This window comes from Trachurus japonicus, chromosome 17 (assembly GCF_045865225.1).
Source record: "Trachurus japonicus isolate A0001 chromosome 17, Traja_1.0".
NCBI lineage: Eukaryota > Metazoa > Chordata > Actinopteri > Carangiformes > Carangidae > Trachurus > Trachurus japonicus.
In genome coordinates, this window is record NC_140923.1 from 24,628,658 (window position 1) to 24,644,331 (window position 15,674).

Genomic DNA, 15,674 nt, shown 5'->3' on the forward strand with positions numbered 1-15,674 from the left:
CTGGAGAGGAGAATTCGGCCGATAGTCGAACCTCGGATTCAGGAGGAACAATGCGGTTTTCGCCCTGGCCGTGGAACGCTGGACCAGCTCTACACCCTCCGCAGGGTGCTCGAGGGCGCATGGGAGTTTGCCCAACCAGTCCACATGTGTTTTGTGGACTTGGAGAAGGCTTTCGACCGTGTCCCACGTGGCATCCTGTGGGAGGTGCTCCGAGAGTATGGGGTCGGTGGCCCTCTGCTGAGGGCTGTACGGTCCCTGTATGACCGGAGCAGGAGCTTGGTTCGCATTGCCGGCAGTAAGTCAGACCTGTTCCCGGTGCGTGTTGGACTCCGGCAGGGCTGCCCTTTGTCACCGGTTCTGTTCATTATTTTTATGGACAGAATTTCTAGGCGCAGCCAAGTGCCGGAGGGGGTACGGTTCGGGAGCCACTTGATTTCATCTCTGCTTTTTGCAGATGATGTGGTCTTGTTGGCTCCCTCGAGCCAGGACCTTCAGCATGCACTGGGGCGGTTTGCAGCCGAGTGTGAAGCAGCTGGGATGAGAATCAGCACCTCTAAGTCCGAGGCCATGGTTCTCGACCGGAAAAAGGTGGCTTGCACCCTCCAGGTCGGGGGAGAGTTCCTGCCTCAGGTGGAGGAGTTTAAGTATCTTGGGGTCTTGTTCACGAGTGAGGGGAGAACGGAGCGCGAGATCGACAGGCGGATCGGTGCGGCGGCCGCAGTAATGCGGTCATTGTATCGGTCCGTCGTGGTGAAGAAGGAGCTGAGCCGAAAGGCAAAGCTCTCGATTTACCGGTCGATCTACGTTGGGAGGCTGGTGGGAGTATGCAGGGCAGGAGCAGAGCAGGTAGGAAGGGCTGACTGATCAGAGTGTGTGGACTCATGCACAGGCTGTAAAATGAAATACAAAAAGGTGATCATAAAAATGTATTAAATTGGACTTCATCTTTCATCAGCATTTTTACTATAATTATAATTCTATAATTATTACCAGTTGTTTCTCAGGTGCTGTTAAGGTGGAAACAGCAGGACCAGGAGAGGGCTGGAGAGAGGTGGGAGTTGGAGTGTGAGCTGAGCTGGTGGTGACAGGGGCTGGGTCAGACAGGTCCAGCAGCTCCACAGTGGGGTCTAACCCACTTTCTTCAAAACCCTCATCTTCCAGCTCCTCCTCAGTGCCTACATCCTCAAGCAATGTCTCCGTTTCCTCTGAGTCAGGATGTACATCCTGCAAGGCCTTTCCCGTCTGGCTGTACAAGTAGTCTACGCCGAGTAGACTGTTGGCACTCGTTCCTTAAGATAGTGGAAAGGTAAACACAATGATGTGTTTATTTGTTGTGCTTGGTCATCTGCAAATTATGAATAGGCTTTATGCACAGCTCCACTACTTCCTGCACTTAAACCAGCTCCTTTATTTCCTGTCTTACATTATTGGACAAACTGATTAATCCATGTCAGAGTCAGACACACCTGGATTAATCAGTTTGATAAAGCAATAAAGGAGCTGGTTGAAGTGCAGGAAGTAGTGGAGCTGTGCATAAAGCCTATTGTGCCACTGTTTCCAGGATAATGGTACAAACAACAAACAACAGAATTGCGATGGATCTTACGGATGAATAATGATTCATACTGACCTGGAATGAACCTGTTTACATGCAGGTGAAAGGACTCCAATGATGTGGACCCTCTGGCACACCTGTAGTTTGGCAGCACAATGCCTGCCTTGGTGGTGGTGCCTGTCTGGGTGTAAAGAAGCACACCTGGTTCGTCCTGTATGCACTTAACGTGCCTCTGTTGGACTTGCCAGATGTACTGTATTCTTTCTTTGTCCAGAAGAGGAACACCAAGAAAATCCATGCCCTTTGCCCCCATCAGTTCATTGAGGAGTTGCTCGATCATGACGACTGTCTGCCGCTCCCCTCTTGTCTGCCTCCGGCAGTGCAGTGCCAGTTCGGCTTTGGTGATGTGCTGATCGACCAGAGTGTCAGTGATGCCAGGGACACCTTCCTGTCTCAGCTGCTCCCGCTTGGCCTGACGCAGCAAGGCAACATCTCCTCTGTCCCACTCAAAGATGCAGCTCGACAGCTTCGCCATGAAGACAGGGTACAGAGGATGAGCATCCTTTGTACACCCAGATTCCAGTCGCCGCATGAAATGGTAGATGTCCAGCTTGACTATCAGGTCTGGCCACCCACCAAACCTCTCCTTCAGTTTCGTCTGCCCTCTGCCCTCCCGACAACAGTCACAGTCAACGTACAGCAGCTGAGGCGGAGCCACACCGGCATTACTGTACCTGTGGATGAGGCCAGTTGCCATTCTGTCCAGGGCAGGACCCTCCTGAGCAGACAGGACACTGATAAGGATTTGCCCTCTCTCGTTGCTTACAGATGTAAGCCACAACGCTGTCCCCTTAGCAATGCCTGAGAGCTTCTTGGTGATCTGCAATGGCACGGAAAACACAGTGAATGCCTTAATAAAATAAAAATACTTACCTTCTTTGTGGAGTCCATTTTTAGGATGCTGCCAAAGGTGGACGTTATGCTGGCTTTGATGTGGTCCAGCCTGCTTAAAATGTCACGCCCATAAACAGTCAGCATCCATCTGTGTGATGGAACATCCACAGGCTCAGGAGCATCCTGGAATCTCACAGGGAAAAGGCTTGGCCTGGCGACAAAGTTAGAGCACGCTCCAAGGTAACGGCAGAGACGCTTAAGCCATTCCTCGCTGTGGTTCTCCCTCAGCTGTCTGACCAAGCGGGTGGGACTGTTTCCAAGCGCTCTCTCCCTCAGGAAACGGATCACCCGCACATCACAAGCAAATCTGTAGGCAGCATCTGAAACTGGTGGAATCTCCACATTTTCAGGCAATGGCGAGGTGAGAGCAGCAGGGGGGGGTTCCAGAGGAGATACAGGAGGTGGCAGATGACACTTCCTATTTTATGAAAAATAAAATAAAATAAGGTAAATACATAGATATGATAACAACCTACTCAAGAGCAGTTGCTGTTTCAAGTGTAGTATAATATCATATCATCTTACAACTGTAGCAGTGGAGGGCCGAGTGGAAGAAGCCGGGCTCGATACAGGAACAGGAGAGGGAGGAAGAGACAGAGGAGAAACGGTCTGCACGGTCTTCTTGGGACTGCGGCCAGGTGGTGACACCCTTCTTTTGGTGGGGCTTGTGGTGGGGCTGGATACTGGGGCTGGATCAGAGGTCTGGGGGAATAAAGGCACAGTTCACAATATAGGATGCACAGTTCATAATATAGGATAACCATAGATGATAATGAATGAATCTATCTATCATTATTGGTATAGCAGTCAATAAAACCTGATCATTTCAACATGAAATGAATGCATGAAAGTCCCACTATAGTTACTGCTACATAAAAACAGTAACAGTGTTTTTTCTTTTTCAAAGTCAATCTATGTATCATTCTCTTTACATTACCTTTGATGAATGCTTCCCAGCCAAACTTAAATTTGGCTTTAACATGGCACCATGAGAGCCACCGAACCGCAGCTTTGTAAACTGACAAAAGGGGAAAAAATGACATTAACTGGGGCTTTGTACATTTTATATAGTTCAGTACATTAATAATATTAATATAAATATCAGCATAGGTAAATCCTCATTACTTACTGATGCCAAAGACAAAATGGGCCTGCAGGTGAGGGTCCTGGCTGTAGCGTCTCAGGGAACGAACTGGAAGGCTACAGGTTCACAGACAAGATGAAAAAATTGTAATACTACAGAATTCAACACCAGCACATCATAATTGTATGAGACTTCTGGTACCTTCTTTGTATGGAAACCACAGCTGCAGCTCTGTGCACCTCCAAATAGTGACATTTGTCCCCTCAACTGCATTGGGCACTTCTCAATCTGTATTAATGTTTGACAGCGTATTAAAGAAGGTGTTCCCTTTAAATATGTCATAGCTTTACATTTAATATGACACACATATCACTCTGTCCAGGTTTACCTTCAGATAAAGATCATGCCACTTCTTCTGCCACGGTGCTGGCCTGTTTCCTGCGTCAGAGGGCCAAACACCTGAGGCAGCAAATTTCCGGAGGCGGGATAGCCACTAGCCATCTGCCATTAACAGGGAAAGAATATTTACCGTATACCAAAACAGCTAATATTTGTTCATAACACAAATATGAAAGATGTGCACTATTTTCTAACTTACTAATATAGATATGTTTATGCACACACACACACACACACAAGTTCTTACTTGCATACAGTCACATAAACACACAGCTAATTATTAAGAAATAGCAGTAGCCTACATAAAGTAATATATTTATTACAACAGAAGTGAATACTACACATATTTCATTCATACTATACCTTATTATCAACTAGTACTAGTAGCAGCAGTTGAAGACTCTGGTTGTAACAGAAGTGAATACTACCGGTAGACAGATTTAATTCGTACTGTAGCTTATTATCAACTGGTAGCAGTGCATATTCAAGACTTTTATGACAACAGAAGTGAATACTATACAGATTTCATTCATATTGTTATGCTAAAAGTACATACCGTAACATACTCTGACGTTATACCGATGTCTTACTGTGATAGAGCGGGGGGAGGGGGAGGGGTACAGTAGCATTACAGTTAGTTGTTGCTCTCTGAGAAAAAAAATCGCGATGTAGAAAAAGTCAAAAAGACATCAAAAATAAATGTAACGGTTACTGTGACAGTAAGCAGGGCCGGCTCTAGCCATTTTGGTGCCCTAGGCGAGATTACTCTCAGGCGCCCCCCCAACAATGATCATAATGATCATAACGATAACATAACAGTGTATCTCTATGTCCCCTCTGACCCTGAGATACACAACTTGCACAACAATCAGTAAAATTGCATTGAGTAAATCCTGGGTGAAGACATGAAAAAATTAGTCTCTTCACAATCATGAGAACAAACTGTTGTGGTGCTTGAAATGGGTATACAAAAGTCTGGGCTTCACAAAAGCAGTGGAATATACTGTATGATATAAGGCGATAACTGTGGGAAAAAAAATTGTGAAATTGCTTTTTGAGCATAAATGTTAGGCCTAACTGTCATTCTCACCAAATGTCTCAAATGTGGGATAACAGAAGCTAAATATTGACTTCACGTTACATTTCAAACTTCATGAGATGTGTGTAGCCCTAAATGAGAAATTTTCTCCAAATATCAACTAAGTAGACAAAAAACACACAAAATTTACAATATTTAGCCTATATAATGTATCCTACAGATGTTACTGGTTCAAAATTGCGGACTTCACGCGTGGTTCACGCGAGACGCCACAAGACTCAGGCATTTTTTTTCTTTGGCGAGACAAGAGGTTTTAATGAAAAGCCTCAATGTGCGAAAACAACCACCAGGTGGCATCTGTGAGAACGGAGGACGACAGGCGGATGACTCAGTGATCTGTGCAGTAATCCACAGCTTAAACTCTAGGCTATTAAACTAGAACTAACTACTGTATACCCTGCCTAAATCACAGAAACTATTGTAATATGATAAAGCCTGTCTTGCTTTATGACTTGATGATTATGTAGTATCACAAATTATGAAGGATCATCTGCGCAAGGCAAAGATGATAGCATCAACAAAACACGGCGTAACACACGCGGCTGTATGGGACAGGCTTTTATTTAATTCAGAACAAACCGCTTAGCAAAAATGGAAAATATAGTCTATAATAATTAATTGATCTGTTGTTTGGCCACTGTTTGAAAATAACCCGAATTATGAGCAAATAATCTGATCCAGAGCAGCAGTCATAATCAGACTTCTTCTAAATAAACCTAAACATTAAATAACTGAGTCAGGTCGGACCATGGGGTTTTTTTTTTCTCTTCTTCTTCACAGGAGAAAATGAGGTGCGCTGTGCTCACGGACGCGTTGATGTTTTGTGATTTATCTGCTGCCTTGACTCTGCCCTTTATACATGTGCGTTCAGATTAACAATAAGACAAGCCATGGTTGAGTTTATTGAGTTAATAATCAGCATCTTAGTACCTCTGATCCGGAGCGATAGTGTTATGAAAATCGCTACAGTTGAACTGGTCTGGTTTTTAGCTGCTCAATCTCATTGTTTCAAAGAAAAGGGATTGATTTTTATAACGAAATGAAACGAAAACAATATTATATTGATACATTGTTGTAAAAAAAATCCAAAAGAAACGAAAATGAACTAAAGAAAATAACTTTCACACACACATTAAAACAGTGCGATTGGTTGAAAGCTGATAATTAGCCATGTGCTTATAAGCTGATTGGCCGAAACCAAGAACAAAGCCGCGTGAATGGCCAATCGCCATGTGTTAACGGACACACATCGACTCCTGATCTTTCCTCGTCGCAAGCCTTGATGTCTCCGCTGGTTCTTTCTTCAACCTCGGACAGCATTAACATCTCTCACCAACACCCCGATGTAAGCTTGAGGCATGTCGGACCTGAAGACCATGCTCGAGTCCGTCACCAGAGCCACGGCCAGGTGGGACGTTTTGGGTGCCTACTGTTCCGGAGAGTCATTTCAGAGGACAATTACCGAGCCTGGGCCAAAACGACAAACTGGGACGGATGTGAAGAACTTTGTAGTGCAGTCACTGAGAACGGAGTTTCCAGGCATGGACAGAAAGGACTTGAAAGACTGCATAGATAAGATCAACGAGTTCTTGCGAACTCCGAGAAGATCATCTGAGGGTCCTATCCTCACCCTACTGTAGCCTACAGTAGCCTACAGTAGGCCACTTGATGCTACAATGTGTGTGTGTTTTTTCTTCTTCAATAAAATGTTTTCATATCCAAGTTTGCTTGAGGCATCTTATTTTGTCAAGTGATTCAAAAAGCAGTAAGCAAGGTTATTATAGCCTATAAAGCTCTATAAAGCTAGAGAAAAAAATCAGTTCTCAGAGTCAGACACATCAGAGTCAAGGCAGCAGATAAATCACAAAACATCAACGCGTCCGTGAGCACAGCGCACCTCATTTTCTCCTGTGAAGAAGAAGAGAAAAAAATAACCCCATGGTCCGACCTGACTCAGTTATTTAATGTTTAGGTTTATTTAGAAGAAGTCTGATTATGACTGCTGCTCTGGATCAGATTATTTGCTCATAATTCGGGTTATTTTCAAACAGTGGCCAAACAACAGATCAATTAATTATTATAGACTATATTTTCCATTTTTGCTAAGCGGTTTGTTCTGAATTAAATAAAAGCCTGTCCCATACAGCCGCGTGTGTTACGCCGTGTTTTGTTGATGCTATCATCTTTGCCTTGCGCAGATGATCCTTCATAATTAAAAATAAAAAGTCCAGGCCGGCTGCATGGCTGACGGTGTCACCACTCTCATTATCACTGGCTGTTTGTGTTGTCTGTCAAAAAATGGATGAATGAAACCTATCGACTTTGTATCGGCAGCGTCTTCTATCGAGGGAAAGTTATTTATCCTATGTTTTATCGCCCAGCCCCAAAGTGACACAGACCCGTTCATTCACAAGAAATCATCCAGCTGCACTCTCAAACAAGGTGCGGAGTGAGAAATCTGCGGCACTACTGCACAGTACTGTAGTTGGCTCATTTTAAAAACACATTTTGGAGATGACGAGACAGATGACCAAAAAAAGAGAGTGAGACGTGGGCTATAGTCTACTGTAGCTGCCGTCTTTACATTTTGTAATTGAAAAACTAGGCTACTATATTATTTACTGTCTGCAGCTAGTTCTCCTTTCATCCTCTTGTATTCTGTATCATGAACAGTGCCACTCCTAATCGCGGCTACATTGTGTGACTGTCAGCATTGTCCCCAAAACGTCTGAGCAGTATTTAGTACGGTGCTGCCACCTAGAGGAAAACAGTTGTGGTGAAAAGACACGCGTTCACGCGATCCTGCATTGCAGGAAAAACCCTGCAATTTTGAACCAGTAACATCTGTATATGTGTTGTCACTGAAAAAAAACTAGTTTGAGAGCTCAGCAGGTCTGAATACAGAGCTGGAGCTGATCTGGAGCTGTGGCCCACTGGCCCTGCTTTTTTCATGATCTTCCTCATCAAATTAGTCAGAACTTTAAACCTCATCATCCTCACTGCCTCTCTCTCTCTCTCTCTCTCTCTCTCTCTCTCTCCCTCTCCCTCTGAATGACTCTGCTGTTTCGAAGCGCTTCACAGTTGTTGTTTTGATTGACAGGTCGTCAAGGGCGTGCGGCCGTGCGTATTTGAAAGAGGAGAGTCTCCCAATCACAGTAGTTGAACCACATTTCTACTGCGTAAATGACCGAAATATGAAAAAAAAAAACATATTGAGACGGTCGCGCAAACGCGCCGGCATTTGTGCCACACATCTAATTAAAAATGTGGCGTTTCTAACAAGAAAACGGCTTGAGAGCATTCCTGCTGCAGACAGGTATCTGCTGTGTGTGTGACTATACACAATTTAGGAACATGTTTGTCATTGTTTATTTATTTGTTTTGGGGGGTTTTTTCTACACAGAAAACACTAAGTGAGGGGGCGCAGCGGACATAAATCATTATTATTATCTTTTTTTTTTTTTTTTTTCCCTTGACTGGCGGCGCCCCTCCAGCAGTTGGCGCTCTAGGCGACCGCCTATATCGCCTATGCCTAGAGCCGGCCCTGACAGTAAGTTAAGTTATGTAACGATGGTGGAAACGATACTAACAGGGTAAAACAATGCCTGGCTCACGTTAGAACACCAGCGTTACGTTTACGTCGACGGCGATGCGACGTCGTTTCTTTTAATAGTAATTTCTGTCTTTAATATATCATTAATATCTGCCTGCCTAGCTACCTACTTGACTTACAACACAACAATATTATAAGGAGTGTATTTTCTTTTTGCGCTTTCATTGCCTCCTGTCTGCGGAGGCAACGGCAGTCGTTTCTGTTATCGTTTTTCTTTTTCTTTTTTTTCTCTATGATGTATATTTAACACCGACCAAGCTAACGTGAGATTGTTGACAGAATACAATGATATTAGCGATATATTTACCTTTTGTGGGGAAAGACACCTGAAGTCCCATCCACTTGACGTCCTCCGAAAAATTTTGAGCCGGTAATTTTTGAAATGACAGTAAAAACCCTTCTGCGCCTGCGTGTGCCGGCCGGCTGAATTTTGGAGAAGCGGCATCGTGATTGGCTGTCAGAAAGATGGAAATGGTGGACCGCGATTGGTCGGTCCCAGCAATTTTGGAGAAGCGCCGCTGTGATTGGCTGAGAGCAAAGATGGAGAAAGATGGAAATGGGGCGATGTGATTGGAGGAGATTATACAGGCTCTCGCCCCCCAACTACCGCTAATTGACAAGTGGCAGTTCAACAGTGGCTTCACAAATTGAGTAAGCCATTCACTGTCGTGCAGGCAGATTTGAAACCACAGTAAAAAGAAAAATCAGTATTTGAGGTAAAATAATGATATGTATTTGTTAAACATCTACTGTGACTCTAAGATGTTAGGAGCCTTCGCACATGGTCCAGTCCAAGCTATTTGGATTTTTTTTTTAAATTAGAGGCTTGCTGTGATGCCACCATTAGGGCAATTGTCTTGCGTTTCGTGTAGAGGACATCTGACATTTTGATCTGTCATCATCATCATCACCCTTGTTGGGTCTTGAACCCACATCCCCTCGCACCACAAACCAGTGCTTAACTCAGTGAGCTAATTATCTGGAAGTGAGACATGGTGTGTGTCTTGTCAAATAGACTCAGGGGGTCAGTGTCCGGGCAGCTGTTGTAAAGGCAGATTTCAAAAATGGTCAAAATGTCACATATTCTAATATCTAAACAAAAGTCTGATAATACATAAATTGCATCTAGACAGCATAGAAATGTTGGTGATTTGTTTTTAATAATAAGTGTTTTGCTTCACAAGAGAAAATGTGATGTTTAAAAATATCACTCTTACATTGACTCCAGTTGTTCCCAAGAGAGCAGAATTCAAAATGTTCTCAAAAATTCAGTTTTTGAGATAAAATTCTGATATTTGCCAAACTTCATCAACCATGACTCCAAAATATTCTCAATTTTTTTTAGGAAGATTGAAAATGTATTTAGCAGGAATTGGATGATATGTGTTAATAGTACTGTTTACAGTCAAACGTTTTCATGCACGGTAGGCTCAATTTTTGATTAATCAAAAATCCGAGAAACAAGTTTTGTGGAGGACGGTCTGGAGATGCTCTGTAGCAAGTTTGGTGTCAATTGAGCAAAAATTGTGGGAGGAGATACCTTTTAAAAGTTTTACAGTTATTGAAAAAAACAGAGTGATGGACTTCAAAATTTGTAATAAATTTAAGTTGACAAAAGTTTCAGCAATATTGGGGCTACATTGTGGTGAAACTGTAGCATCTACCGTTGGTTTGGTAGGATTTTTTTTAAAGTTTTTAAATGTAAACGCTTATTGTGCCCCCCCTAGGAGGGGGGGGGCACATGTCCTTGGAGTTGAGTAAATCTGGCATGGGGTCGGACGTTTTTAGGCAAATTCTGAGCAACAAACAGGAGAATACAGTTGACCTTATAATGTTCAATTTGCACCAGTTGAGGATTGAACCCACAACCTGTGGAACCAAAGGCCGTTGTCTATCGCACTGAGCTAATTGACAAGTGGCAGTTCAACAGTGGCTTCACAAATTGAGTAAGCCATTCACTGTCGTGCAGGCAGATTTGAAACCACTGTAAAAAGAAAAATCAGTTTTTGAGGTAAAATTCTGGGTCTCAAACTCACAATCTCTGACACCAAGAACCAGCTCTTAACTCGCTGAGCTAATTAGCTGGTAGTGAGACCTGCTGTGTAGCTTCATTTATCAACTCAGGGAGTCAATGCCCGGGCAGCTATTGTGATGAAATGGTCAAAATGTCAGAAATTCAGTTATCTAAACACAAATCTGATAATACATAAATTGCATCTTGACAGCATGGAAATGTTGGTGATTTGTTTTTAATGATACGTGTTTTGCTTCATAAGAGAAAATATGATGTTCAAAAATTCCACTCTCACATTGACTGCAGTTGTTCCCATGAGAGCAGAATTCAAAATGTTCTCAAAAATTCAGTTTTTGAGATAAAATTGTGATATTTGCCAAACTTCATCAACCATGACTCCAGAATATTGTAAATTTTTTTTTCAGGAAGATTGAAAATGTATTTATCAAGAATTTGATGGTATATGTTTACAGTACTGTTTACAGTCAAACGTTTTCATGCACTGTAGGCTCAATTTGTGCTTAATCAAAAATCAGAGAAACAAGTTTTGTGGAGGACAGTCTGAAGATGCTCTCTAGCAAGTTTGGTGACAATTGAGCAAAAATTGTGGGAGGAGATACATTTTAAAAGTTTTACAGTTATTGAAAAAAACAGAGTGATGGACTTCATAATTTGTAATGAGTTTAAGTGGACAAAAGTTTCAGCAATATTGAGGCTACATTGTGGTGAAGATTCAAAACGTTAGCATCTACCATTGGTTTGGTAGGAATTTTTAAAGTTTTTAAATTTAAACGCTTATTGTGCCCCCCCTAGGAGTGGGGGGGGGGGGGGGGGCACATGTCCTTGGAGTTGAGTAAATCTGGCATGGGTTTGGATGTTTCTGTAAAGTTTGGTGAGTTTTCACCCATGGGAAGTATGACTTCCTTGGAAGAAGAAGAAGAAGAAGAAGAAGAAGAAGAAGAAGAAGAAGAAGAAGAAGAAGAAGAAGAAGAAGAAGAAGAAGAAGAAGAAGAAAGAATTCCTAGGAATACAATAGGTTCCCGGCAGTTTAGCTGCCCGGACCCTAAAGAAGAAGAAGAAGAATTTCTAGGAATACAATAGTGTCCTGGCAGCTGAGCTGCCCGGACCCTAATAAACAAATAAAGGAAAGAGGTGTTGTGTTACACCATTGCCTGGTAATCTCTCTCTAATGATAATTGCAGAGTAATTGTAAAACAGGAATATTTACACATGAAGGACTCAGGCACCAAATAAGGGACATTAACCTTACATGAGAAGCTTGGATCAATGAGTGAAATTTGTGTCTCCACGAATAACTAATGTTTTAGCTTCCATGTAAAAAATCAACATAAACAGACCTGGGCATGGAATGCAACTGGTGCCTCTTACACAGTATAAAGATGTTCAGTTAAAAAGAGGGTTAACTACACGTAAACATTCAGCCCTTAGGCAGAACAAGCTACCCGTTGCTTGTGAAGTATTCATGCCATTAGCATTATACAGTCCACATTTTTAAATGTTCACTGATAGCAAAATGACAGTCAGTTAGCCGGCCACTGTTACCGTGTGATTGAGGGTCATTTTAAGTGTTTCCACTGGAAAGGTATTCTTCAGCCTTTGCAACCGACGTAAGTAGGATCTTTTCCCCGTTGCTCGCGGTGATATACAGCTTCGCCGGGTAGCGGAGACTGGGCTTCAGCCCGCGTCTGTAGAGGAGGGCCATGACTTCTCGGTACACAGCCCGTTGCGCCATCACCTCGGGGGAGAAGTCCTCGAAGATGGCCACAAGTTTCCCCAGATGTTGTAGGTCAGACCTCCTCTTGCGGGCTTCACAGAGAACCTTTTCTTTAGTTTGGTAGTCGTGGAACCGGACGATGACGGGCCGTGGTCTCTCGCCTTGTTTTGGTTTTGGGGCCAGGGACCTGTGTGCTCGACCCAGAAGTTGGAACAGCAGTGCAGAAAAAAATCGGTTGGTCGTGGGCCTTCAATCGACTCAGAAAGTCAGATAATACGGACATTATTGCGGCGGCTCCGAGCCTCTAGGTCATCAGTCTTGGCCTTTAGCTTCTCACGCACCGCGGTTATCTCAGCACACGTAGCCTCCAGGCTAAGCAGGCGACCATCTACAGAGTCCGCGTTAGTCTCCAAAGAGGCGATGCGTTGGCCGTGGTTGGACACGGTGGTTTGGACGAGGTCTATTTTGGCCTCCAGCGCTGAGAAGGATATCTTAAACTCCGAAGCTAGCTCGGCCTTGTGGCGATTTAAGAGGCTTGTTAGCGCAGCCATGCTAACCTCCTTAGCAGCTGCAGCTTTGGGCGGTGAAACGTTAGGAACGTTAGAGTCTTTTTTGTTTTGTTTTGCGTTCTTACTTGCCATTTTAAAGTGTGCCGAGGTGTTGCAGTCTCACTATGATGCTGTTTCGGACAGAAAGAGACGGAGAGAGGACTTGAAAAAGTAAAACTTGAAAAAGAGTGTGGGAGAGCGGGAGTGAAGCGTTTACTTCGAGTCCGCCATGACTGGAAGTCCTCTTTTGAGTTTGGAGAAATTTTTAATTTTTGGCCAAAATGGCCAAAATGTGTGCGTTTTTTTCAAAAATGGCCTGTGTGGTTTTTGGTCATTTTCTCCAAAACCACCGGCCCGATTTCAACCAAACCTTCTGTGTTGGACTCCCCTCGGACCCCCAGATGATATTTCAATCAGGATAGACCATTTTACGACGAGAGAGCCAGGTTTGAAGATGAAGATGAAATTACATTTATTGTGAACAAAATAAACTTTGGCGCTTAGACCACGGGGTGTAGACCAGCCGAGTAAACTGATCTGGGGATGAGAAGCTTGCATCTGAAGAAGTTATATCCCCCCCGGGCCTAGACACTGGTGGTGGTAGGGAAGCTTGAAGTCGCCTGATGAGGGAACTTCTCGGTTGAAGATCCAGATTAAGACAGTCTGTATCTTGATGGAGGTGGTGCAGGGGTGGAGGTGGGCTGAGAGTTTGCTGAAATGACGGCTGGATGACAGGAGAGAGAGAGAGAACTTTTAAATTTGACGCTAATGACTGATTGGTGGAAGAGAAAGAGGATGGCAGACTGTGATTGGTTGAATTATGAGAATAAGGGTGGAGCGAGAGGATAGTGATAGTCTTCCTGTCTGAACTTTCGCTGAGCTTCATATCCGAGTTTGGAGAAATTTGAAGAAATTTTTTATTTTTGGCCAAAATGTAACCCGCGGGATGGACGTTTTTTTCAAAAATGGCCTGTGTGGTTTTTGGTCATTTTCTCCAAAACCACAGGACCAATTTCAACCAAACCTGCTGCGTTGGACTCCCCTCGGACCCCCAGATGACATATCCAAGTTTGGAGAAATTTGAAGAAATTTTTCATTTTTTGCCAAAATGGCCAAAATGTGGGCGTTCTTTTCAAAAATGGCCTGTGTGGTTTTTGGTCATTTTCTCCAAAATCATTGGCCCGATTTAAACCAAACCTGCTGCGTTGGACTCCCCTCGGACCCCCAGATGATTTATCCGAGTTTGGAGAAATATAAAGACATTTTTCATTTTTGACCAAAATGGCCAAAATGTGGGCGTTCTTTTCAAAAATGGCCTGTGTGGCTTTTGGTCATTTTATCCAAAATCACTGGCCCGATTTCAACCAAACCTGCTACGTTGGACTCCCCTCGGACCCCCAGATGATTTATCCGAGTTTGGAGAAATATAAAGAAATTTTTCATTTTTGGCCAAAATGGCCAAAATGTGTGCGTTTTTTTCAAAAATGGCCTGTGTGGTTTTTGGTCATTTTCTTCAAAACCACCGGCCCGATTTCAACCAAACCTGCTGCATTGGACTCCGCTCGGACCCCCAGATGATATATCCAAGTTTGGAGAAATTTGGATACATTTGTCTCCAAGCTCCCATCTGCGTCCCACGCTGCGTTTGCCAAATTGAGCCTCTCACGGTCAGATCTGCCCAAATCGACCAACGCTGACACAGGCTGTACAAAGTGTGGACTTTTGCTGGAAATCAGTTGAAAATTCACCAAACAGCTTATTTTACTTCAAATTGTGATGTATCCAAGCTCCCATGGGCGCCCAACGCTGCGTTTGCCAAACTGAGCGTTTCTCGGCCAGATCTGCCGAAATCGACCAACGCTGACACAGGCTGTACAGAGTGTGGACTTTTGCTTGAAATCAGTTGAAAATTCACCAAACAGCTTGTTGTACTTCAAATTGTCATGTCTCCAAGCTCCCATGGGTTTCCAACGTTGCGTTTGCCAAACTGAGCGTTTCTCGGCCAGATCTGCCTAAATCGACCAACGCTGACACAGGCTGTACAGAGTGTGGACTTTTGCTGGAAATCAGTTGAAAATTCACCAAACACCTTATTGTACTTCAAATTGTCATGTCTCCAATCTCCCCACGCTGCGTTTGCCAAATTGAGCCTCCCACGGCCAGATCTTCCCAAATCGACCAACGCTGACACAGGCTGTACAGAGTGTGGACTTTTGCTGGAAATCAGTTGAAAATTCACCAAACAGCTTGTTGTACTTCAAATTGTCATGTCTCCAAGCTCCCATGGGTTTCCAACGCTGCGTTTGCCAAACTGAGCGTTTCTCAGCCAGATCTGACCAAATCGAACAACGCTGACACAGGCTGTACAGAGAGCGGACTTTTGCTGGAAATCAGTTGAAAATTCACCAAACAGCTTATTGTACTTCAAATTGTCATGTCTCCAAGCTCCATCCAATGCTGCGTTTGCCAAATTGAGCCTCCCACGGCCAGATCTGCCCAAATCGACCAACTCTGACACAGGCTGTACAGAGTGTGGACTTTTGCTGGAAATCAGTTGAAAATTCACCAAACAGCTTATTGTACTTCAAATTGTCATGTCTCCAAGCTCCCATGGGCGCCCAATGCTGTGTTTGCCATATTGAGCCTCCTACGGCCAGATCTGCCCAAATCGAC

The 15,674-nt window shown here is 43.8% G+C and overlaps 1 protein-coding gene across 1 annotated transcript; it reads right to left on the reverse strand.

Annotated features, from left to right (window-relative positions):
- Positions 1–800: 800 nt before the first annotated feature.
- Positions 801–13,004, reverse strand: LOC146970646 (uncharacterized). Its single transcript, XM_085804442.1, has 7 exons — positions 12,731–13,004; positions 12,347–12,647; positions 3,035–3,198; positions 2,489–2,835; positions 1,607–2,435; positions 991–1,289; positions 801–890 (listed from the first exon to the last, which is right to left on the reverse strand). Exons 1-7 carry the CDS (start codon positions 13,002–13,004, stop codon positions 801–803), a joined length of 2,304 nt encoding a protein of 767 aa, XP_085660568.1.
- Positions 13,005–15,674: the final 2,670 nt, after the last annotated feature.